The sequence below is a fragment of the Drosophila miranda genome, chromosome 2 (genome assembly GCF_003369915.1).
Source record: "Drosophila miranda strain MSH22 chromosome 2, D.miranda_PacBio2.1, whole genome shotgun sequence".
Taxonomy (NCBI): Eukaryota; Metazoa; Arthropoda; class Insecta; order Diptera; family Drosophilidae; genus Drosophila; species Drosophila miranda.
In genome coordinates, this window is record NC_046675.1 from 4,404,481 (window position 1) to 4,428,897 (window position 24,417).

At 42.7% G+C, this 24,417-nt stretch overlaps 4 protein-coding genes across 5 annotated transcripts; 2 read left to right on the forward strand and 2 right to left on the reverse strand.

The window, feature by feature from the left end:
* Nucleotides 1-1,837: 1,837 nt before the first annotated feature.
* LOC108156743 (decaprenyl-diphosphate synthase subunit 1) lies at nucleotides 1,838-19,722 on the reverse strand. The gene is made up of 8 exons (XM_017288404.2): nucleotides 18,614-19,722; nucleotides 8,788-8,964; nucleotides 7,776-7,915; nucleotides 7,403-7,544; nucleotides 6,711-6,800; nucleotides 3,195-3,326; nucleotides 2,802-2,996; nucleotides 1,838-2,326 (listed from the first exon to the last, which is right to left on the reverse strand). Exons 1-8 carry the CDS (start codon nucleotides 18,851-18,853, stop codon nucleotides 2,105-2,107), a joined length of 1,338 nt encoding a protein of 445 aa, XP_017143893.1. The 5' UTR covers nucleotides 18,854-19,722; the 3' UTR covers nucleotides 1,838-2,104.
* Nucleotides 19,723-19,872: 150 nt separating this feature from the next.
* LOC108156745 (39S ribosomal protein L32, mitochondrial) lies at nucleotides 19,873-20,826 on the forward strand. Its single transcript, XM_017288407.2, has 3 exons — nucleotides 19,873-20,156; nucleotides 20,212-20,463; nucleotides 20,519-20,826. The coding sequence occupies exons 1-3, from the start codon at nucleotides 20,072-20,074 to the stop codon at nucleotides 20,779-20,781; spliced, it is 600 nt and encodes a 199-aa protein (XP_017143896.1). The 5' UTR covers nucleotides 19,873-20,071; the 3' UTR covers nucleotides 20,782-20,826.
* Nucleotides 20,801-22,099, reverse strand: LOC108156744 (methionyl-tRNA formyltransferase, mitochondrial). 2 transcript variants are annotated; one of them, XM_017288406.2, is made up of 4 exons: nucleotides 21,854-22,099; nucleotides 21,470-21,794; nucleotides 21,246-21,396; nucleotides 20,801-21,184 (listed from the first exon to the last, which is right to left on the reverse strand). In XM_017288406.2, exons 1-4 carry the CDS (start codon nucleotides 22,027-22,029, stop codon nucleotides 20,820-20,822), a joined length of 1,017 nt encoding a protein of 338 aa, XP_017143895.1. In that variant the 5' UTR covers nucleotides 22,030-22,099; the 3' UTR covers nucleotides 20,801-20,819. The 2 variants fall into 2 exon arrangements, with proteins under 2 accessions (XP_017143895.1, XP_017143894.1); XM_017288405.2 differs by having other exon boundaries at nucleotides 21,246-21,408; nucleotides 21,854-22,098.
* A 439-nt stretch (nucleotides 22,100-22,538) lies between these two features.
* On the forward strand, nucleotides 22,539-24,191 carry LOC108157275 (protein spindle-F). Its single transcript, XM_017289273.2, has 2 exons — nucleotides 22,539-23,409; nucleotides 23,479-24,191. Exons 1-2 carry the CDS (start codon nucleotides 22,671-22,673, stop codon nucleotides 23,862-23,864), a joined length of 1,125 nt encoding a protein of 374 aa, XP_017144762.1. The 5' UTR covers nucleotides 22,539-22,670; the 3' UTR covers nucleotides 23,865-24,191.
* Nucleotides 24,192-24,417: the final 226 nt, after the last annotated feature.

Sequence of the window (24,417 nt, forward strand, 5' to 3'; positions counted from 1 at the left end):
AGCGTCGGGCAACTGTCCTTGAAGTTGTTTTTGTTCTTGCTGTTTGTCGTCTAAGGGTGGGACAGGGCAGGGTCGGTATTGCCATCCCCTTTTTGCGTAACCACTGCTAATTTCGTTGGCCATTTAAATATTTTGCCTGTTAGGCACGCTTCAACCTGGCTTTCTGTTTGCTTGCTCCGGTTCCTTGGGCCTGTTTGCCTGTCTGGTAGAGTAACGAGACTTGGACGTAAAATATATTTACTTTATATTGCGCAAAAATTGTGCCACGGCTGCCTTAGCTTAACCCAATTCCCTTATGCTTTGTTCTATAAAAGCTAAAAGTTCGTAGAGTCATCAATACTAGAAGGGGTCTACTTATCCAGGTTAAAGCTGCTGCAGCATTGCGTGCAATTTAATCCGAAACTTGTTGATACTTTAAACTGAAATGCAACTCCATATCGCATTGCTCATCCGCCCCAATGTGTCGGCTACAATTTCCCTCTTGTGGCAGCACAAACACATTTATTTGTTTGACCCAATTCCGATATCAGGCAGCACTCGTAGTCCCTGCCCGTCGCAACATAAAGCACTTTGGGCCATGTCCAAAACTATTCCACTAGGTCGCCATGGCTGTTGTTTTTGTTGCCCCAGTCGGCTCTTGGGCCAATATGTTGAATAGTTACAGTGTGGCAGGCTGCCTTAGGGGCATGTGTGCTTAATGATTCTTTGATAGCAAAGTATCTTTGTGTGAAAAACAATCAGGAATTTAAGCTTTAATCCTATTTTGTAGAGCAAAATGAAGCAATTTAAAGAGGTTTGTCCCCTTATAAATTTGTTTCCCAAAAATATTTTACAAAATCGAATTTTTATTCATCTCATTAGGTATACAAATATCGTAGTTAAAGTTATCAATATCAACAACATTTCCACCGTTTCAGCATTCGCACTCTATAACCTGTGGGGGGCCAAATCGTGTCCTCAGCACCCATTTTAATTTGATTTCTACCCAAGATTTGGTTTTAGTTTGTTCTCTCCTTTTACCTCAGTATTGCAGGCTGTAAAGGAGCCCTAAACCATTTAATGATTTCTATCGAAACAAAAAAACAAAAGTTGCTGACTGACTTAATTGAGGTTTTGCTGCATAAATTAAAATAAAAACTTAAATTATATTATATAGAAGTGTTTTTTTTTCCTTTTTTCATGCGATTCTGTAGATATTTCTTGTCGTCCGATTTTGTTTGAATCTCTTATTAATTATTATTGCAGAAAATAAGATTTTATTAAAATTAAGACTGGGCAGCGTTGTTTTGTCATATAATCCTCTTAGGGGAGGGGAAGGGCTTTTCTTTACATGTACAACAAATTGTATATGTGCATTTCATGCGCGAATGGTTCAAAAATTCAATTTAATTCCGTTAAATTTAATAAAGACTTTAAATAAGATATTTTTGTGCTGTCCGAAGGGGGGATCTGAAGAGTGCAGGCAATGACCATTGAACCATTTAGGCACGAAATGCCTTAAACAAATATTAAGCATAAATAGAACATTAGTTGTTTGCGTATTATTTAGGGCTGTCTTTGTTTTATAAATATCCTTCTGCACTCTGTCTTCTTTGTTGCATTGACTATATATGATTTTTTTTTCTCCCTTAGAAATAGCGTAGCCGGAAGGAAAGTTCCCTCAAAAGTTGTAGCTAAATCATATTCGCGATTCCATTTGGGTTTGATTCATTTCCATTTTAGAAGAAAGATTTGTACAATTTGCTTGTTGGCTTTACACACACACATAGTATTTCGTATAAATATATTCTCTCAAAAACATTGCATATAAAATTTCTTTAAAAATTTCATGAACATCTCGTTTTTATGTACAGCAAACGTTGCCGTTTATTTTGTTTTTGTTTTTGTTTTCGTTTTGTTTTTGTTTTGTTTGTTTTTATGCAATTATTTACAGTGTCAACAACAGATGCCTAAAAACTAAATAATAAATCTTCTTTACAATTTGACGTTATTCGTTTATGTGCCGGCAAAAACCTAATCCGAACACCGAGTGTGGCCCGCTCTTAGCCTACATATTGTAATTCCATTATAGTATATTTAAATTGTAGTTCTGATTCATTACGCTCTACTTCAAGCGGTTGATGACTAGGTCGGCCACGACCTGTAGGCCCTTCTGGTAGGGCGACTCCGTCAGCTCCTGGGCCAGCCGTATCGCCTCGTTGCAGTGCTTCTTGGCCAGGAAGCGGGTCTGCTCCAGTCCGTGCGACTTGTGCACCAGCTCAAAGGCCCGCTCCACATCTCCGGGCTCGCTGAAGCGTCGCATCACCATGGGATTCAGCTCGGGGTACTGCAAGAGGCGAGAAATGCCAAATATTTCAATTATGCAAGGTCTCAGCGTGGGTTGGGCGGGTGGTTTTTTGCTGTCTGGCTTTTACTATTTGCCAACGCACATGCATCCGCGGGCTACTGGCGTTTAAAAGCGCGCTGTTTGAAACGCATCGCACGCGTCCGCTAATCGCGGGCTGCATAGCAAATGGGTATGGCCGCAGGCGCTAATCGGTCCCATATGCAATCGACTTACAGACGCATCTCCAGCCGGCCACCACCCACCCACCACACATGATATCATCGCTGCGCTGGCATGACCCGGTCATGCCCGGGCAGGCACTTTAGATGCATGCGCACACAGAGAGACCTGCTCTGGTGTTTGCATTATTCCACACTGGATCGATCAACTGTTGTCACAGCAATAAGGAAATATCTTCAAGCATTTTGTATCTATAAGTTATCTAGGGGTAATTACCGCTGGCCCGTGTACTCACCTTTTCGCATGCAAAGAGAACTGGAGCCGTGGCCAGGCCCAGTTTGAGGTCTGCCGCCGTTGGCTTTCCCATCTGTTCGGTGGATGAGACAAAGTCCAGCATGTCGTCGACCAGTTGAAAGGCCAGGCCAATGTTTCGTCCGTACTGGAAGGCCACTTCAGCCACATTATCATCGGCCTGGGCAATGACGGCGGTCTGCAAGAGAGCGCGGGGTTGGGTTAGGTTCAAAGTCAATTGCAATCGGCGGTGCTGTGCGGTGCAAATGGGAACAATGACAACGGCATGCGTGCACACTAATCGCTGAATTATCCGCAGAGACAGAGACAGAGACAAACACAGAGGCTACACTGCATGCCGCTGCTGCACGGTTGCATGCCGATAACGATTACTCACCGCCTTCAGTGCGTTGGCAATCAGCGATGCGGTCTTCCTGTATGTCTTGGTCAGATAGTGGGCGAAACGCTCGTTCTCCGTTTCCCTTGAGCCCAGCTGCATGAACTCGCCTTGAACCAAATCGGTTAATATCTGCAAATAAATGGTGTTTTAAGTATTCCGCACAATGGCTCGTAAATATGTCACAAAAGATATGGTTATCGCTTCACGTTCGATTGTTCTGTAATCCCCATGAAGATTCCCACAATAAAATGCAAAATTTGTGGCTATTTTCGGTGTTCCGTCAGGCATGCTGTAGGGGCGCAGCCATTTTGTATGGTACGTAACTTCCGCTTGGACGGAGCCTCAAATGCAAAGAGCAAATACTATTGTGCCAAATATTTCTGGCAAACACAGTTTCATTCAGCTCTCAGATACTACCTACCTGTCCACTATTTCTATGCCCAATTTTGTTTGCACACAAATCGATGGCTGGTTGGCACGCCCTTCCATTTCGCTTTCGATAGGCAATTTCATTCATTCGGACCCCAAAATCTAGCAGACACTTGTCAAAATCTTTGGCAAACACTCGGCCTACAGTGCGTGTGCGTGTGCGTGTGCGTGTGCGTGTGCGTATGCGTATGCGTCTGTGTGGGCGCTTCTGATCTGTGGCTGTGTGTTTCCAAGGAGCTCAAGGCGAGGCAGCCATAGCTGGCCAATAGTTTCTGGCCAAAATCTGCCTGCTACCTGACTTTCAATGTTAATTAACACAAACAGCGCACAAGCCAGAGCGACAAGTGCGTGAGCTCCAACAACGCGGCCAACAAAATGCATTTCGAGCCATATACGCGTCAAATTAACACAGAGCCGCCTTCTTAGCCACCAAATAAAGTCAAAATGCTGCCAAAACCCGGCCAATGCCTTGGGTTTGCCACATTTTTTCACTCAACCGCAAAACGCGAGCGCAGTTTACGGAGTCTTTCGCCTCAAGGCAGCCGTAAAGAAAAGCTGTTTGCCCCGAAGCAACTCTTCGTGTGGCACGTACATGGGAATTTTCTTTTTCGACAAAGGAAATATTGGCTAAAAGAAAATTCACATAAAATAAGAAACAAATGGTCCGCTAGATTGGGGGCTTGTATTAAACTAGAATAAACAGAAACGTTTAAAATGTAGCATATGTGGCCAGATTTCTATGCGAAATGGTCATGAAATTAGCAAAGTAGATACGAATCATTATGCGTGCCTTTAAATGGTCGCATTTTCTTTGAAGTACAATTGTATCTGACATTGTCTGGCCATTCCGTGGGCGTAACAATCAAACTTAACGGACTGGTTTAACCCAATACCCAGTAAAAGTCATAAATCCACTCGATTAAGAGTCACTGAAATTCTAATCATTATTCTTCTTTTTTTTTAATGCAATCAACGTCTTAGAAGCCGTTGAAATTATTCAGACACGCGCACGGAATGTTTAATAAGAAAAGACAAAAATACATGGGTATATGCCGTCGATTGTCGTAGCAGATGAAAGAAGAACCTGCCAAAAGTCGTTTGTCAATAGAAAGAAATATAGCAAAAGGTGGAAGAATATCCAACACAAAACATTTGGATACTATATTTGATAGTTAACGAAGAGATTGGATTGGGTTTTATTGCCATATGCTTAAAATATGGTTAGCAATTGGCGAGAGGTGGAATTTTTTGGGTACTATGAAAATTAGAAGCATAGCAATAAATATCTAAGAAATATTTATTAAGCTGCAATTTAAATATGAAACTGCTTAACTGGAATAAACCTGTAACATTTTTATAGAACACGTTCCTGCAAGAAAATATAAATAGTCTTGACCCGTCTCTAAGACTAAAGAAAGTTTCGTTGTTGATCCCTTGGTGGGATCCACACTGAATGTTTGGTATGCTAATGAGATCTGAGATGTGATCCGATAGAGACACGGGTATGATAATTCCTAGATTGGCATATGCATGAGCACCTCGAGCACTCACAAAGCGGCCGCCTTGGCCACACCTCTTGGTTCCAGCCTAAGATGTTACGCATGTTTTTTTGGCGAATTGAGAAAACCAGGGGGAGAGATGGAGATGGATATGGAGATCCGAGACAATGTGTAGCCCGAAAACGTAGGCAAGTTTATAGTGTTTGCTCGGGCTATTAACTTGGCTCGGTCGATTGTGTAAATATGCGATAGATATACTCGCAGATATACTCGCAGATACATACGAGCATGTGGAGACACCTCAGCATCCGTGCGAAGCAGATCTAGTTTCTCTCTCACACACGCGGCCACGGCCGAAAGTGAAATTGGCAGGTGTGACTAATTCGAAATTTATAGAAACTACGTGAGTGCCGGCGAGAGACACGTTGCACAATGCCCGTAGCTCAGCATTTGTGCGGAATTTTATATCAGCAAGGACGAGCAAGAACTTGCATTGAACAAAGCGAAACATGGAAAAGTGAATGCCATGCCGTTGCAAAGTTGCACGAACTCCGGCGAAGGGCAAACCTTGGATGAATGCCGATTCCCAGGGACGCAGGAAGTGGCAGGCCGAATGATTTGTGCTGCCCCATGTGTGCCCCTCAGGGACTGACTGGTTTCTGTTTAATGTTGTAACCGAACAGCCGCTAAAGCAACTTTCATAATTTTTTTGTATAAAACGCGTGTACCAAAAGACAAAAGTACTCTCCTGTTTGCCCAGAAATTGTGTGAAATTTGGCACCCCATTCGATTACGTACTCCCAGAAACGCACACAACACACAGATCTGTAGATTTAACCAAAATTCATTCGAATCCGGGATTTTTTTCTTTTCGGTTAGTTCTTGATGGCATCTTTGCCCACACCAAACGACTTGGACAAACAGTCGATCGGCACTACTCGTACGGGGGGTATTTGTGTGTTTGCTTCGGCAATTAACTAGAAGCAAAAAATGAGCGAGGTACCTCGTATATTTAGCTTATTTTTGTGGTTGTGGGTGCAAAACTCTTTAGGGTTGAGTACTTAAAGTCCAAAAAGCACAATGAACTTGGATCGATGATGAAATATTGGAAGGGGAGGTGAGAATACGGCCTATACTTCCGGGAAGAGTATACAGCTATATGAGGAAGCTCTGATTCTTAGCTTTGGAAGTCCATGTCTTACTTAGAGCCTGGAATTATTGAGAATCTTTAAATATCATGGGGTTGGAGTGCCGGGGCTTTTAAAAGGGTTTCCTGATAATGCATTTTTTAAAGAACTTAAAAACTTAAAGAAGGCGGAACTCTTCTTCTTTGATATACGACTACCATTCGAGCAATCTGCTTCATTAATCAATACCTTCTCTGACTAAAGATTCCCGCCTTAAATGGTTAACAAGTTAATGTTTATCGTTTCATTAAGGTTTAGGCTCTGGCCTTCGGGAATACTAGATTTCATCTGTAAGACTCATCGTTTTTCAGGGAAAATACCTTTATCCCGACCAAAAAGGAGTTCCCCCTTTGGGTATTCGTCATTGGATTGTCTTCGTAATGCAACATTTTTCTTACCTGACTCAAGACGATCGTCACATCGTCGCTGCGGAGACGGGCTATCATAATTGAGGCAATCGATAAGATATAATCACCAGCCATTGTGACCTGAAGAAGAAAGACGAGAGACGAGAGAAAAATACATATAACAAAAGTTCAGGCAACATGGACAAAGGAAAACCGTTAACTGTGGCAAGAGCTAAAACAGCTAACAGTAAAGGCAGCACAATATCATCAAAAGACGCTATCCACTCCACTGACATGTGACTAAGATGTGAGTCTGAGAGATACAATCAAAGACAAGAAATTAAAGCTGCTTGACGGTTTGTTGAATGATGCCCCTGCTCTTCGAAAGTGTGGAATTAATTTATGCATTTCAATTTTTGAAAGACACATGTCGAAAGGGTAAATGCAGGCTGGAATGTGGCCTATGGCGGGGTATGAGGGCTATGATTAAATTTAATGAAGAGGCATCTGATTTTGAGGCCTCACAAAGTGATGCAAGACGGCAAAGATGTTGACAAAGTCAATAAACACTTCAAATCGAAATACGCAACAAATTGATGTCAAAGTCAGAGTTGGGAGCTAGCTGCATGATGAATGCCTTTGCGGTTGGCTGCTGTTTGCTGCTTGCTGATCGCTGCTTGGTTTTATTTGATTTTGGCAAACATATAGCCCGACATGCGGTGTGTGCAATCGAAGATCTTTACCTTTTTATGATTCCACAGAGCGTTAACGCTGGGCTTGCCGCGTCGGAAGTCCGACTGATCGATGACATCGTCGTGCACCAGGCTGGCCGAGTGTACCATCTCGGAGAAGAGAGCGACCTGTCGTTGTTTGTGTACTAATTGGCTGTCAAGGCGATAGGGGGCACAATAGTATTTTGTAAAGAGCACACATTACCATTCAATATGGCTCCGATACGAGTGTATCCCATCCACATGTGTACATACGACTACATACGGCTATGTCTATGTCGGGGCTTTAATTTGGCCCAAAAAATGCGCACATTTCGCAAAGCCATGCTAATTATGTACACTGTGCTACATGGAACACCCAAATCGAAGCACAAACAACACTTACTGTGACTCGTTGTTCAAATGATAGTTTATCGCCTTGGCCATCAGCATGGTGACCATGGGCCGCAGGGCCTTACCCTGGCCATCGAAGTAGTAGCTGGCGATGGTGTCCAGCTCCGGCTGGGAAGTTCCCGATTGCAGCAACTGCCAAATATAGCATCAAATATTATTCTTTGTTCTTGGGTTTGTGTTTGTTTGTATTTCGGAAAGAAAAATCCCCTTTGGAATGTTTGGGGCAAAAAAACCAACTAATCAATGACGTATTTAACAGATGAGTGAAATATCTGATCCCGTTTTGTCTACATTGATGAATTAGTTGTTATTTATTGATATCCATACGTTTGTTTATTTATCTTTAAGATTGTCAACCCAAAATAGGTAAATATATGTCATGCGGTAATGGGAATTTTTTTCAAGGCAAATCTACAAGAAACAACAACTAATTTATTCCTAAGTATTCGAGATTTGAATAGGTTGGTTGTTACTATGTTTTTTTGTTTACTAAATGTGAACTTGAGCTCTTTTATCATAATATTCATAGTACTCATTGTATTTCAGGATTTTACATATTTAGCAACATTAAAAAGGTAAATGATGGTATAATTTCAATATTAATATTAATATCCAATATAAAAATTGTATTTTTCTTTGTTTCTTCCTCAAGTCGTATACTATTTACATGTACATCAAACGAACATCCCAAAAGAAAGACCATCCAGGGTCAAAAAAACTCTAAACTATAATTTTTAACCTTTTAAATTTTGTATTTAGCATTGAACTTTATTTTCTATCATCAAATAATATAAATATTTGGGTTAGAAAATAAACTAATAAAAAAAAATTAATAAAAAAAACAATTTTCTAATCAAATTTCCACTAGATATTAAGTGTAGCAAAAATACACTCTTTTTAAGCTGATTCATTTTGAAAATACATACATTAAGATAATTAAGGTTTTGTTTAGTGAAAAAATGATTCCCATGAATAGGTCCATTCATCACAGAGACACCACTTACATCTCTGACATCATCATAGAAGTACTTAAGTTCGTCGTCCAGTATGATGTACGGATCGATCTGGATCTCTCGGACAGGACCGGCGGGCTGTTGGGTGTGCACCGAGCTATGTTGCCTCAGATTCGTCTTCGAGCACTGCGAGTACTTCAGATTCTGACTGCAGCTGTGGGCGTTTTGCTGTGAAACATAGATACGGAGAGAGAACAGGGATTTTAGAATGGCTGCATTATTTTTTTGGATAAATGCTGTAATTAATAACAAAGTGTGAATAATTGAAGGAGCAAACAAGTCAGTTAACAACTTTAAATTGCGGCTAACAAGTTTCGCCTTGCCCGACGACCGAAATTAATAACTGGAAAATTGCAGCAGCCAAAAAGCCCGACAGCGGTAGGCAGCAGCCAAACAGCAGCAGTAAATGGCCAACTAATTGAAGTTTATTGTTGACGCCCTCGCACAGCGACTCTTGACCTTGTCGCCAAAGTCGCTATTGTTAAAGCCAAGTCCTTTTGTTTGGGGGGCCGCAAAATCAAAGCCAAAACGAAAGCCGCACGCGCTGCTAAACTGCCTGGCAACATGTTGCCACGAAATGCCCAGAAATGCCACGAAATGTGTCTCTTGCTTTGGCTTTTTTTTTCTTTCCGGAGCAATTTATATGCAATGATGCAATTGCCTTTTGGCTTCTTGTGCATTCAAGCAGTCGCTCTGTCCGTCTGTGGCTCTGTCTATCTGTCAGTCTGTCAATAAGAGTCGCACTCAAATGCAGGCATGATAACATGTAAATTTTATGTTGCCAACTTGTCAACACAGAGGCGGAACGGGAGGCGAACGTTTCTTACATCTAATATTTGTCTATGGCGCGGGCCCTGGGCGTGAACGGATTACGCGTACTGGTGGTGTGCTGACCCACTTGACGGTGGGTCCTGCATCACAGCAGTCAATGACCATCATCATCCACGAGTGGCCATAACCATTCAGCGCCCTTGGCTACATCATCATCTTTGATTGGTCTCCGGATTTACCGCACACGTGTGGACGATGGACCCAAAAACGGGTTCGACGATGATGGTTTCTTTTCATTGATGATCGTTTTTGGGGGTCTCCGCTGAGACATCGTAAAATACCCAACCAAATTGTTGACCATCCCCCAGCCCATTCAAAAGAGCTTGTAAATGACCCAGTTTCATATTAAATATATGTCATAAACATCGGTTGAGGCTTAGCTTTTAGCCGTGTAGAAAGCGAGAGAGGCCCCCCCCTACAGAAATGTATTACAAAATCGGAGGGCATCACAATTACAACAGCAGCGGTGGCAGTGGCAGTGGCAGCAGTAGCTCCCCTCCAAAAGAAATCCAATTAAATGCGAGTCGTGGAAACTTTCATTTTCAATATGTGCGCCAAATTAAAATTAGTGGCCAATGGCCAACAGAGTTCCGCCAGTAATCGTACTCGCACTCGCACTTGTTAATATTTGCAAAAAAAAACCGAGAAAATTACACTACCATTTCTTTGGCGAACGTGCAGAAATGCATATAATTGTGGCCCGCATACGTTGAATGATTTTTAAATGGTTTTTATAGTCGGTCTTCTGCCTCGGCGTCCTACCACAAAACAGCAGGTGCCACACGAAGCCGAACGGATTTTAAGTGTCTCTAAACCTATGGTCTCTTGAGTCGTGAGTTCAACCTTTATGAATCAATTTAGTATTGTAGTATGCCTTCAGTTCTGGAGCAGATCTTCATCAAAAACTTATAAGCTCTTGGATTTTTCTGGTAAATTGTTGCGTGCGAAATACACAAACATTAACCATGTAGGAAGTGCTATATGATTCGTTGCAGTTGGCTGGTTTTGGTTTGGGGTTAGTTATATGAAAGAAGGAAATATCTAGAAGAGTGCAGGCAGTGCAGAGAAGGAGGACTGCAGGAAATATCTCACTTTGAAATATTTTGTGAAAGCCTGAAGGCATCCTCTAGGATTCCTCGTCACAATAAACTTTTTCTATTCAAATTTTGAAGTTTAATTTTTGAAGAAACAAATCCTCCTCTGCCTAACGAAAGGGGTCTCAAAGTATCACCGAATGCCAGTGTAGCCGTGTATCTAATAGCAGATTTATGTGTGAATAAAAAGATACAGTCAAACGGCAGTTTTAAAAAGTTAATCCCCCAAAAGAGCCCCAAAAGAGTTCACTCTTTTTGGCCAATAAAGATTGACTACAATCGATTGATAAGGTTAAACCGCAAAAGCCGCCACACCGCAAAAGAGTCAGCAGTCAGTAGGCAGCAGGCAGGCCGCTGCCGATCAGCAGGCCAGCAACTTTCACATTGATTTCAACAACAACAACAACAACAAAAAAAGAGAAATAATAATAATAACAATCTTTTGGCAACAAAGAAATAATTTACGTTTATTTGCTGCTGATTTCTGCTGTGCCTCTGCCAATTTTCATTTAAATACTCGACTGTTTTTGGAGCCGTTAATTTAATTGGCGAAAAAATGGTGGAAAAAATGGGCGCAGCGATCAAAGAAAATTGCAGCAGCATTCAACGAAGAGTGTGCGGCTTAAGAGGCATGCAAATAGAGAAGACAAGTGCCAAAAAAAAAAGAGAAAAAAAGCGCCTCAAGGCGCTCCCACGATATAATCCGCCATCCATCCCCCCCTCCCAAATGGGATGGATGGGATGATGGCCTCATCTCAAGCTGCAATTGAAAATGAAGATGAAATGTTGAAAGTATTTAACGATCTACTCAAGTGTCAGGGCAAATCCAAAGAGCGCGCGCGCTGATTGATGTCACAGATTGATCGAAAAAAAAAAAACGGCCAAATTGGAACATTTTGCAACAATTTTCGTTATTGATGGCTTTACGACTTACTTATTGTTATTTCATATTATTGTTATAATTTTGCTCTTGTTTGCTGCATAGTTTTTTGTTGTTGTCTGGTTTTTAGGGCAATTTGTATTCCGCATATGGTATTCCATTTTTGTTTTGCTTCAGACAATTGCCTTTGCATGTTGCTATTTTAATGGAGGTCTCACACAACACCTGAGATCGTAGACCTCCTACACTGGGGTTTAAGCTATTTATAAGCATTAATTTTTGGAATTATTCCAATTATAATGATCATCAGGCATGGCCAGAAAGAACATTTAATTTCAATCAATGTTCCGCCTCCTGCCTTTCTTTAGAAATATATATTTAATGCTGCCTTGATCGGCTATGACAGACAGGGCCCATGGCGTAGCGGAAGCAACGTATTGGCCAAAACCAAAAGCCAGAGAAACACAGTCAAGAAAGTGAGTGAACCTCTCTTTTTTCTGCCGAGGGCCGAAGTCGAAGACGAAGTCGAAGTCGACGCTTTGGACTTACTTTCCCTTTTTGTCATCGTCGTTGTCGCTGTCGCTGCTGCTGCTGCTGCTGTTGCTATTGATGTCGCTGCTGTGGTTGTATCTTTTATTTGTATTTGTGGCTGACATAACGATACGTTGGCTGGATGAGTAAATGGCTGGGGGATATGGCAGCGAGGGGTACAGGGGTGTGCTGGGGGGGCAATCGCTCGCCATGGCCGATTTTATGCGGTATGTAATTTCTCTGTTCGATTTTCGAACTCTTCTGCCGTTGCTGTGCCGAGGGCACCGCCTTCTCCCTTCATTAGCGGCACCGACTGTTGCTGGCAAAGTGGTTAACATGCGTGTTAACAGACACCTTGCCACCATGCCACCGCTCACGCAGCTCAAGTGAGTGTGGATGCCAAGTGCTGGGGAGTGTTTGCCCCCAAAAGCTGGGTAATCTTTGTCTATGAGTATTCACAAGGAATTCTTCTGAGGCACCAGTACCCCGCACCCACCCAGAGATGTGCGTATCTTCGAGTACCTAACATATTGACAGATGGATGTCTCAATGCGTCACGGTTTCATTGCGTTCAAAATTGAGCTCATCAGAAACTATGACAATTGCAATTATTGGAGGTACGGACTGCACCCTCAATGTAATCGATTGGGCAACTAAATGCTGCGAATTTAAAGAAGTATAAAGATAAAAACACGATGAACAAATGGCAAAGGTAAATATGAGGAGAATCCCCAGTATTAATACATAAAAGTGGGTCTTTATTCGTTCATCATTCCCAAGAAAAACAAGAAAGGATTCCAATACTCTTGGAATCTAATCTTTAGAAGAAGAAATTACCCAAAGAAAGAAATCTATTCTTTCAAATCAATTCCTATTTATTTGGAATAGGTATCCTTTCTTTAGCATTCTTAACACGAATGAATATTCGAAAAACCATCGCGGGATTCCACTTTATTCAATTAAATTATTTAAATAAATTGTTTTTTTTTTTTAAATTCTTGCACCAATCAAATCAGCCTTCAAAGTTCCCCACATTCATCTATTTATCTCCTATTAATAATCTTCGACTGGATCTCAACTAGTTTTCCCAAAAAACTACTTTAGCTGGCAGTTAAGTTACATTTTTCCGCCATCATATATCAATGCACAAACCACCTTAAATTCCACTTTGAATGTTACGCAACGCAATGCGATTTACAATTGAAATTAGTTCGTGTGACCGGCTAATGCAGCGGCTACATGTGGGCGATTTAAAACGCACACGCGTCTCTCAACGTCTAAGACCCGCATGTGTTTTGAGCCGACTCATTGGCGTGCGTTTTAAAAAGCTTCAACTTCCGAGCCAATGCGTTTTAAAACGCTTCAACTTCAAAAAGCTTGCGTTTTAAAACGCCTCAATCCTAAGCGAATGCGTTTTAAAACGCTTAGACTTCCAAGAGAAGACTTTTAAAACGCTTGGACTCCCAAAGGAATGCGTTTTAAGACGCTTGGACTCCCAATAGCATGCGTTTTAAAACGCTTGAACTTCTAAGCGCAGGCAAAAAAGGCCGAAAATGGTGCGAGAACTATTTTATAGACGAAAATATCCATAAATTAAATACTGGCAGTTCATTGGATACGGTAATTATGGCAATCTGTCAAAGGCAAAAGAAAAGAAAAAAACTTCACCCAAACAAAAATGTTTTTCCAGACAAATTGGAAACCTGTTCGTTGGGGGAAAACCAGAAAAATTCAAGTTTATCCTGCAATGGCAACAGCAACAAAGTGTAAATCAGGCGGGTCTCCAAAATGAATGTACTCCAAAAAAAATTACATAAAATGTGCAGACAGGAAAAATCACAAAATCCCAAGTGGAAAAACTGATGGAAAAGCACGACGCGTGCCGCAAATTAAAGGCGTGCACTATCCTAATTTTGAATAGTGTATCTTTTGGATGTATTGATGGTTGGAGTGGGGTTGGGGGAATGTGGCAATGGGGGACACAGCAATCAACTGAATTCCAATGTTAATTAAGGTGCAACCTTTTGTCCACAAAATCAAACCGAAACTAATGGCAATTTGCACTCAGAAACCGAACACACAAAGCAGCCAATCAGTGTGGGAAATTCATTTCCCTAAGATACACAAATTTATGCTAATTATCAATAATTATTGATTAAAATTATACAGAGATATCCGAATGGTGAGCGACATTGATGAAATGTGGGGCTGACTGACATCCAGTAGAAAATCCATCTGCAGACCTGTGGATCTGTGGGTTTGGTCCGGCGTTATGCAATGCTCTTGCTCCATGCTTTTGTTTCTTCCGTGGCCTAGACGGTGGCGGTGTCGGTGGCGGCGGCGCTTCTTTTTGGCTTTCAAATCGAAATTCGAAATATTTTTGTTGTTAAGGAAAACAACGCCGAAATCATTAACAGTTAACAGACTTGGCCGAGAGACGCCGCCAATCACACGCCGAGAGAGTGAGGCAGAAGGCAGAGACCACAGAAACCAGTTTAGGACAACACCAAAACGCATGCGTCTCTCATGGAATTGGGTCAGCAAGTACCGGGGCCCAAGCCGAACCGAACCAAACCGAACCGACAAAAATACCAAAGCCAAGAGGCAAAAGAGCCAAAAGTTCCAGCAGCAGCACCAAACGATCAAAAGACAAGCCATTGCAGGTGTAGGGACAGGTTGAATGAAAGTCAACCCAAGCCAAAAGCCTAAAGCCAAAGCCAAAACCAAAGCCAAAGCCAAAAGCCGCTTAGGCATGCCCAAAAACCAATTTCGTTTTCGATTCCCTTCAACCACAGCTGAAAATCCAATTAAACCATAATCGTAATCGTAATCGTACACCCAATGCATTTAATGCACAATTATACCATTTTCCATTCATTTTGCATATGCATATGAAATTTATTCAGAACTTTTCATTAGAAATTCGGGGTTTCGTTTCTTTTTCGTTGTTGGTTTTTTTTGGTCAGGGTTTCGGTTTTGGTTTTGGGGCCGCAAGTGAAAGTGTTTTGTTGTTTGCAGAAATGAAGACAAAGATTTACGATACGGCAGATGTATCTTTTAGCATATTCGGCTACTTTTATACGTGAGAGCTTCTGCCACATATTTCTGCTCAAATTAATGGCTTTCACACAAGTGAAACATTACAAGTGATAAATTGTGAATGAATGAGGGGAATACACTGTGGGACTTATAAGCCACAAATGTAGTTGGTTCTGTAAGCTCTTAAATGATCAAAAATTTCGGAGATCTTTAACTAAATATTGTATGGCCTAAGACTAAATTCCCCTTTAGTATAATTTCAATCAAAAATACCACATGGCTCAAGTCAAACGTTTTCGTGCCCATAACAAGAAATTTCTAAAAAACAAAAATATTTCAATGAAAACAGGTCGCGCTTTTGGTTTCACTTTCACAAGACCAAACCCTCAAAAGCATTCAAATTAAATAAAAATAAAAACCACGAGAGAAGAATCGACGGAAATCAATCAAATCAAAGCGGGATTCCATCTAGAGGGAAGTATCTGGCATCTAATTGAAAAGTCGCTACCTTGAGAGAGTATCAACCCATCAAATTCACACGCTGGCGTTAAAACTCGAGTCAGAGTCCGAGTCCGAGTCCAAATCCACAGGTTGACTTCATCTCACGCATTCGCAATGAAAGTGAAAAGTTGATACCGAAGGCGGAAGAAGGGGCATAGCGTTTTGGAAACTAATTCGAGTCAAAAGATATACCAGTCAACGATAACGAATACTAAAACCTGGCCAATAAGTTGCTTGCCAAATTCGTGTGGGGCATAGATAAAGACGCAAGACAATACCCAGACAGGGGCAGAGGCAGAGAGTGAGGAGTGTGGAGTGGAGTGCGGCAGAGAGCAGAGCTCTCTTTGCTTTTGGCCAAATGAAATGAAGAAGAAAGTCAAAGAAACGGTTAAAAGTGAATTTCTTCTATGGCTGTTAGCTGTTAGCTGTTTCTGTTGCTGTTGGCCGTTGCTTCTGCCATTGCAGACTATTATTAGTTGGCGTTTTTTTGTTTTTTCGTTTTTTTTGGCCAAAAGCGTCTCTTGGCCAAGCGTCTGTGTTGGCTCTGCTGCTGCTGCTGCGCTGCGACGTGCGCTTTCTATTTGCGTTTTGTTTATTGTTTACCTATGATAGATGAACGTATCAGTTTCCAGCTGTATCTGTGTGTATCTGTGTCTCTCTCTTTGTGCCTGTGTGTGTGTGTGTGGGGCTGTGTGTTGGGCATAAAACCAATTTGGCGTTGAATGAATTTTTATTTGAAACACAAAAACCAACGTCAACTGCATACAAAATTATTATTTACTTTTTCCTCAATTTTTGTCTATCTTTTATATTCGAAAGCACCCCAGACAGCACCCTAATGAAACGCACACGTCTTTTATTTAATATACAATAATAAACAATAATATAATTAATTCTTGGCTTTATTCCGGGGCGATCTAGAGACCCGCTAACCCCCGGAGCAGGGCCGTACTCAGCTGCCGAGTGTCAAAAAAAAAAGATCAACCATTAAAAGTGGGGTTTAATGAGCACTTAACCCTTTAACACATTATCACCTTTTGAAAACTATCCTGCACACGGCAAATATTTATGCCAGGGCCTTGAAATGTGGCCACAGATATTCCGCACATGGATAACCATTGCATTATGGCCAATGCCTACAGAAGGCCTACAATACTGCACAGAAAAATAGTTATTGCATTCGCAATGCTAAAGCAATTTAATCAAAGCCTTGTCAGGGAAGGGGGGGGCTCCTTCGCTTGAGGAGGGGAGGAGAAATACATACATAAATGGCGTGCCATAAAACTATATAAACTCTAAAGAAAAATACTAAAAACCAGTGGAAAACTGATGCACTAATTGTGGTTCGAGCCATAGTCAAGGCGGGCATGTAAGCAATTAATCTCAAGGTGAATGGATTAACTACCATTAACAATTCGAACATTCAATAACAATGGTCTGGAATGCCTCTAGTTACACATATAATGGCAGACAAGAGGCTATACAATACGATGTTCCAAGCATAAAACATTCATATGGGAAAAAGAAAAGTAAACAATAATGAAATGATAGCTATAGTAATTTTCTATCGTAATTCCGATTAGAGTATTCCTGAGTCTCCCTTCCCAATCGATTGCTGCTAAGATAACACAAATTTCACAGAGTACTTTTCTGTTGTTGTTTCCAGCTTTCCCCCTGTTGCGGAGTGATGCAATTTCAAACAAAACAAATTAAATATTGAGCGTTCCTATCAGCAATCGTTCTCCCAATTGATAAGCAAACACAAATCCAGATGTTAAACACGAAAAATGGGGGAACAGCAGTGTGGTTCCACTTCAGATTTCTGCGCAGGTCAGAGTTTCCGTACAGTTTCAGAAGCATTGCGTCTAATCAGCTGTTTCCCGCCCATAAAATAAGGCGCGAAAAGTCAACAAGCAGTGCCCATAAATATTGATAAATGGTAGCAATAAACAGAAATATTTCTATGTAACTAACGAAAATGACATAACAAGAAAATGTGCAAGGAAGAAAAACATGAGACAAGAGACAGAGACGGAGACTTGTCAACGGTATAAAAAAAATTAATGACAAACGGGCAGTCAGACTAGAAAGAGACATAATTAGGGGTAAAGAAAGAGGAGACAAGCAGCCGAGAGAGAGATACTCGTAGATAGACGGAGTAGGAGACTTCACCTTGCAAAAATGCAAGGAAAAAACACAGAAACAGGCGTTTCGTTAAAAAGGCAAAAACAAGAAGAAAATATGGTTTCAATGAGCGAAGATTTTGATACTCTAGCATCTGAGATGGACCCTATTGAAATATCTGTTGAAGTATCTCTCAAAGTGTTGCTTTTCAAACCGAAGGTGATTTATCACTGAATCTGTTAACAGACAGAGAATGCTCCATAAATATGATCTAACGTAGGCACTTCTTCTTCGTTTATAGACGCCACGTAATACCTCTTGTAAGGGTATCAAAAGTGTAAGCAAAATAATAAATAAATGCGGCAGCTTCCGCCAACAACAACAGCGAGACAGTGGGCGCGCTACTGCCACAAGTTGTTGTTGGAATTTGTTGGGGCTGTCTTCGGCCTTTGGTTTTTTTCACGCTACTTGCACAAAAGCAATGGCCAACAATTTCACTTTCATTTTCTTTTTGGCTTTTGCAGCGCGAAATGAAAAGCGGACAAAGACAAGGCATGCCACAAGCTGCAGCAGCAGCAGTGGCAGCAGCAACAGGCAGCAGGCAGCAGGCAAAAGCCAAAGTCACGCAGACGCATTAGCGGACTCGTGGCGCATGCGCAAAAAGGCATCGCCTCCACGGCATCGACTTGAGAGCGCGCGCGCGCTGCCAATGCACTTTTGGCCAACGCCTGCTTAACGGGTTGTGGCCTGGCTTGGCCACAGACCCCGCTATCCGATCCGATGTCCGGATCCGATTCGAGCCAAACATTGAACTCACCAGCAAATCGAGATAATCCTTGCCCAGGTTGAAGCTTAATCCATGAAAGCGACGCACCAATTGGTATTGTTGTGTGTTTGCGATGGGCAGCAGCTGGGATCCCGAACCCGAACCCGAACCCGAACTGGAGACCGCCGTGGCATATCCTGAATGTCGTCCAAAGAGTTGGCACAGGAATTTGTGCGTTTGCTGGCGACGCGAACCGCACACGACGCGACCGGAAGTGCTCATGCAGGCCATTTTGTTGTATTTAATTTTTGGTTTTTTCTTTTATATATTTCGTTTTGTTTGGTTAAAGAGGAAGTGCAGGTGCAAGAAACGATCGAGACACACACACAAAAACACACAGAAATTAGGAGGATGTGCAGCTCATTGATTATTTGAGGGCATTCTTCCTTTGGTTTTTATTCTGGTTCTGGTTTATTTTATTTTTATTTTTTTGGGTACTCGCAGGATATTTGCGATGATCGATTCACACTCACGCCCGAAACAAGCGGTCGGTCGACTGTCAGTTACACTTCTTCAAACGCTAGATCTACGGCGGAACGAGGCAAAGGTTTTTATATGAGGCGGCAGCGAAGCGCGTTTGGCTTGCGTCTGGCTCCAGCAGCTCCAGCAAAGTGGAGCTTTAGTGGCTTTGGAGCCACCCGAGAGCTGGCTTGAGCGCCTGCGCGCCAACTGTGGTGAAAGAGTCGTTCGTCTTCGTGGTGGAATTCGGGCTTTCGGGCTTAGTCCGATCGCAAGCCAGCCAAGACACGATCTGCATTCGGCTTGAACTTGAGCGTTCAGCGTTTAGGCGGATGCAAGCACACGACAATTGCACATCCGCCGTGCAGTTTTAGAGCAACTGTATGGACGCAATCGTGGGAACTTTGCGGCTCTCCTGACCTGACCCGTGCCAAAGGTTTATTCGCTGGGTGATGATAAGGGCCGCCTAGCACGCGGCCATTATTTCACACTAAGACTGGGCGTAATCATCATTGTCCACACGTAGGTTGAAAGCAGATGTCACATGCAGTACGAGTGTCGCGGTCTGTTATAGTTTTATTTAATTTAACCTTTTCACTACTCTATTTTGACGTAACAGTGGCCAGCTGTTGGCCAGGGATGCAGCAACGTGCGAAATGTCGTAGCGCAAGCGGGCAAGAACGTAAGACGCTAACGTAGCACGAGGTATATTTTTCGATAGGGCCGGCCGAACAGCTGTTTGAACAGAAAAGAGTAGAAAAAGAGTTCATTAATTGGATAAAATTATGTGAGCAGGGCTGAGAGTTATAGATAGCTAGAAATATTCCACGGAATATCAAAATCGAGTAATATAGGACATGAATTCATCAGTTTTTAAAATGAGACGGTATATTTTGGTATATTTCTGAGGGTCGGACGGTATACTTTAACGATAAATCCGCGGTCACACTGGTGCCTATCCGTTTATGTAAATCCAACAATTTTTAAAAAATGTCGAAAAACTTGATTTTATCACTTACAAACTTTGTTAGAAGTTTGGAGCGTCTTTTCCTGCCATATGGCGGACATCCACCAGGTGAGTGGCAGCCGAAGTGCGGCGAAACAAAGCTAAATATTGCTCCAATTCCCAGCGCTGGCCCTGGCCGGCTTCCAGCACGAACATAGCAGCACCAGCAGCAACAAAAGAGCACACGAATTCAGTCTGAAGGAGCTGATTGGCGATGGAATGCTCTGGGCCGTGCCCAAGCACAGGCGTTCCGTGGAGAAGCGTCTGAACCGCAAATTCGGCTATCCTGAGTACGTGTGGAAGCCGCTCAAAGTGAAGCGAAACATCCGCTCGTGCCAGACATGCGGGCATGACCATGAATTGGGTGTGCTGTGTCGTAAGTTGCAAGGAAAATCTAAGGGGATTCCTATTAATTAAGTATATTCCAACAGCCTTCTGCTACAACAAGGTGCTGAAGGAAACGGAGCAGATGCAGGCGAAAATCCAAGAGAAGCTCGGTCTGGATCCCGTCGACAAGGAGGTTATTGTGCTGTACGAGGGAGAGAAGGCCGAACAGACTGCCGAGCAACTGCAGGGCAAACGAATTGTGGAAATGAAAAAGCCACGTCCCATGTGGTTCACAAAAAATCTACTACAGAAATCCACACAGCAGCAGTCGGAAGCCAAGGAGGTTAAACCCTCCGATCTGGCATAGATATTAGGTCAAATTGTGCATTAAAACCTACTTTGTTATCAACAGGCAACTTGTTTATTGTGTGTAAATTGCAACGATCTCGCTTGCCGCAGAAATCCATTGCTGAAATCCTGGGCACTCATTGGTTTGCGTCCTTCCACGCGCACCTGCAGCACTTCCAGCTGTGTGCCCTGGGCACAACCTATCAGGAGGGACTTCCTCGAGCGTTGGTAGCTGAAATGGCCTGGTTCCTGCACCGTCAGGTGCTTCTCAGGCAACCGGAGCTCCAGGAGTTGTATTTGCTTATCCAGAAAGCTTGTTGTAAGATTTTTGTAGCCATACAGAGCTCGATGCCTGGCATACAGCTCGTCGGCGCTTAGTTCTGTCCACAGGATCTCTGTAATTTTGGATGTGATCTTTGGAGCTGCGCAAAAATAAAGATCATATCGGATTCTCGAGTTTATGATAAAAGGTATAAAACGTACCATAGCTGGCAGTCGCATTATCCTGTGGCTTGGCATTTTTAAGCCTGTCGGATAAATTGTTTACAGTATCGACCAGCAAATCGGCTCCCAAAAGAGACAAGGAGGCATGCAGCTCTGGCATGTAGATGTCCCTTCGAATAGGCACTTCACGCTGAGCCAGCACCTAAAAAGAGTTACTGTATATTGTCCACAGAAGTTCCTCTTATCTTTATGCAATCACTTACAGCACCAATATCAAAATGATGTGGCTCAATTTTCATAATTGATACTCCTGTTCTCGCATCGCCCTTCATAATTGCATAGATGATGGGTGCAGCTCCTCTCCAGAGAGGCAGCAGACTGGCATGCACGTTGATCATTCCCCGGGGAAAGGCATTAATAATCTGAGCTGGAATCATGTGACCAAAAGATACCACAACGCCCAGGTCGTAGTCCGTGCATTGGTCCTCTGTAATAGGCCACCGTTGCAAGGGGAGTTTCTCCCGCTCTGCATAGGTTCTCACACAGTTGGCGGGACTCTTGAAGGATGTAACCACGCCCAAGTTGTGACTACGAAGTATCAAAGTATTAGAGTTTATTCAGATTTTCTTTTACAAACGCTTAAAAACCTGCAATTTTTGTGAAGGGCCTGAAGACTGGGCAGTGAAAAGTTGTCGGTACCGAAAAACAGTATTCTGGAAGGTTCGCGGGTTGAAATAGAACGTGTAATTTTGAGACACACACTTTGAAACGCTTTTCTCTTGTATTTATAAAAGTTATTAACTAATATCCGCCCGAAAAGCATAATTAAAAGCTATTGGATAATATGCGCGCAGAGGTAAACAAAAACAGCTGTGCTAGTGGTGTGAAACTATCGCCGACATCAATGGTTTTGGGACGATATGTTAGAGCCACTGTGATCTATTTTATATACTTTTCGCTATATTTTGGAGTCGAGATTAAGTTGGTGGTATATTTACGGTATATCGGTATATAATGGTATATTTTATAAATTTCATCAATCTTTTTAATTTCATTTTCAAAGCTGAAGAATGGGTAAAGAAATCCAGTAAGAGCAAGTATTTAAGATAAGCCAGAGAAGTAGAAAGTTGGTTTATTAATTGGATAAAATTATGTGGGCAGGGCTGAGGGATCTATTAAGCTAGTAATATTTGACGGAATATAAAAAACGAGGAATACGTAAGATGGACCTTGAATAATTCGTCAGTATATTTACGGTATATTTTTAAAATGAGACGGTACACTTCGGTATATTTATGAGGGTCGGGCGGTATATTTTATGTTTATATTTGTATATTTTGGTCGGTCACACTAAGCAAAAACGCAACAAAAGGAAAATCGAGCGAAATTTTAATTTTAATTTAATTTTTGGAAAGCAAGTGGCAGATTTGTGTGCAAACTGCATGTGGACCTGGGTAAAGCGTAATGGAGGCAACAGCTGCTAAAACTACCGTCCCCCCCGTCAGCTCCAGCTCCAGCACAACATCCAGCGAAAAAATGAACTACGCACTGCAAGTGGCCCTGCAGACGATCAAAGAGCGATGCATACAGCTGCAGCGGAGGGTGACCAGCATGGAGGAGGAGAACCAGCGGCTGCGCGAGGCCAACGCCAAGGGCTCCAGTGGTGTCCAGCCGGGCAGTGGCGGCGGCGGCGACGACTCGCTATCCCTGCGCACACAAGTGGCCGAGCTGCAGCGCCAGAAGGAGCAGCTTGAGGAGCACATCGGCATGGTCTCGAACGAGAATCGCAGACTGTGGTCGCGTCTGTCACAAATCTCCAAGGACCAGCAGCAACAGCAGCTGCTGCTGGCACAGGCCCCGGCAAAGGCCGAGGATGCGTCACCCGACTCGCGTGCCAATCAGAATCTTATTCGCTCCAAGACTTTCACACAGCACTCGCCAAATCCGCACTTGCGCCAGAAGATGATCTCAGATGGCCTGAGGGACATCAGTCTCGAGGAGATAGTCCTGGACGACTTCGGGGCCGGCGACACAGAGATGGGCTATCCCTACGGCCTGCCCGTGGAGGAAACGACGTCCAGTGAACCAGATGCCAATTTGGATGCCAAACGTTGCATGGATGGGCTGCAGGACCTGCGACGGGAGGCCTTGAAGCAGCAGCAGGAGCTGAGCTCCGCCCTCACGCTGCTGGAGAGCCGCATTGGTAAGCACTCGTATTTCGTCTCATCATCGATGGAAAACTTATAGTTATTGTTATCTTATCTTTTCACAGCACTGCAGCCCTGCCGGGAGTGCGCCCAAAAGGCAGCCAAGAAGCCAGAAATGGCAGATAAGAGCCTCGAAACCGATGAGAGTCTCAACAACGAGCTCAAACTCTACCACAGCGAGCACAATGACACGCTCAATGGCTACAATGGGCATGCCTCCGCCCCACCGTCTAGGATCAATATTATCCAGGAAAAACTGAAGGCCGACGCTGCCGATGCCATGGAGAAGACCTGCCCCATGTGCGGCAAGCTATACTCCAGCCAGGTGTCGTTCAACGCGTTCCGCGATCATGTGGAGATGCACTTCATTGACGATGCCTTAGAGATGGAGATCGACGGCAGTGTGGAGCGCCAATTCGAGTTCGTTTCGCATACGGTGGGCGACTTCTGACCCAACAAACGTATCTATTTCGCCACTGAACTCTGACCAATAACCCAATTCACCATACCCAAAATGATAATGAAACTAGTGTTACTAGTGTTAAAGCAATAGGGTGCATAGAACCGTGCTTCTCGCTTTCCTGTGGAGGCATTGTTACGTTACGTTGCTTTGTTTAAGCAGATAGAATATGAAAACATTAATCAAAATCAGTTGCATTAATTGAATGCTCCTTTTATATATATAATGTATTCTTAACTATAGTACGTGTGTATGTATATTTAATTTTTAGTAATAGAATGCGAAATACGGATTAAATGTAATGCCTTAAAATGCTAAGCGACTTTCTATTGCCGCAGAAACATTTCGGAGATTCATTCATTCGGCGATGATTGAAAAGTGAAACTAAAAGACTCCTCTCCAGCTCTGTCCGCTCATAATTGTGTGTCCAATATAAGTAGTAATGACAAATGCTTGGCCCATTGTTATACCTAATTGGCGCCTCTTATGCACGCTTCCCATTGGATGCCACAACATTATGGATATTACGAAATTTTTTTCAAAG

Excerpts from the sequence above, each read along its gene's own strand:
- LOC108156744 (XM_017288405.2), bottom strand. The coding sequence starts at position 22,029 with ATGCTTTTCGGGCGGATATTAGTTAATAACTTTTATAAATACAAGAGA. Across the intron at positions 21,409-21,469 it reads ATCATTTTGATATTGGTGCT|GTGCTGGCTCAGCGTGAAGT; the intron begins GTAAGTGATTGC and ends AACTCTTTTTAG. Across the intron at positions 21,185-21,245 it reads TAATGCGACTGCCAGCTATG|CTCCAAAGATCACATCCAAA; the intron begins GTACGTTTTATA and ends ATTTTTGCGCAG.
- LOC108156745 (XM_017288407.2), top strand. The coding sequence starts at position 20,072 with ATGTCGAAAAACTTGATTTTATCACTTACAAACTTTGTTAGAAGTTTG. Across the intron at positions 20,157-20,211 it reads ATATGGCGGACATCCACCAG|CGCTGGCCCTGGCCGGCTTC; the intron begins GTGAGTGGCAGC and ends TCCAATTCCCAG. Across the intron at positions 20,464-20,518 it reads TGAATTGGGTGTGCTGTGTC|CCTTCTGCTACAACAAGGTG; the intron begins GTAAGTTGCAAG and ends ATATTCCAACAG.
- LOC108156743 (XM_017288404.2), bottom strand. The coding sequence starts at position 18,853 with ATGGCCTGCATGAGCACTTCCGGTCGCGTCGTGTGCGGTTCGCGTCGC. Across the intron at positions 8,965-18,613 it reads AGGATTATCTCGATTTGCTG|CAAAACGCCCACAGCTGCAG; the intron begins GTGAGTTCAATG and ends TATGTTTCACAG. Across the intron at positions 6,801-7,402 it reads CTCTGTGGAATCATAAAAAG|GTCACAATGGCTGGTGATTA; the intron begins GTAAAGATCTTC and ends TTTCTTCTTCAG.
- LOC108157275 (XM_017289273.2), top strand. The coding sequence starts at position 22,671 with ATGGAGGCAACAGCTGCTAAAACTACCGTCCCCCCCGTCAGCTCCAGC. Across the intron at positions 23,410-23,478 it reads GCTGCTGGAGAGCCGCATTG|CACTGCAGCCCTGCCGGGAG; the intron begins GTAAGCACTCGT and ends ATCTTTTCACAG.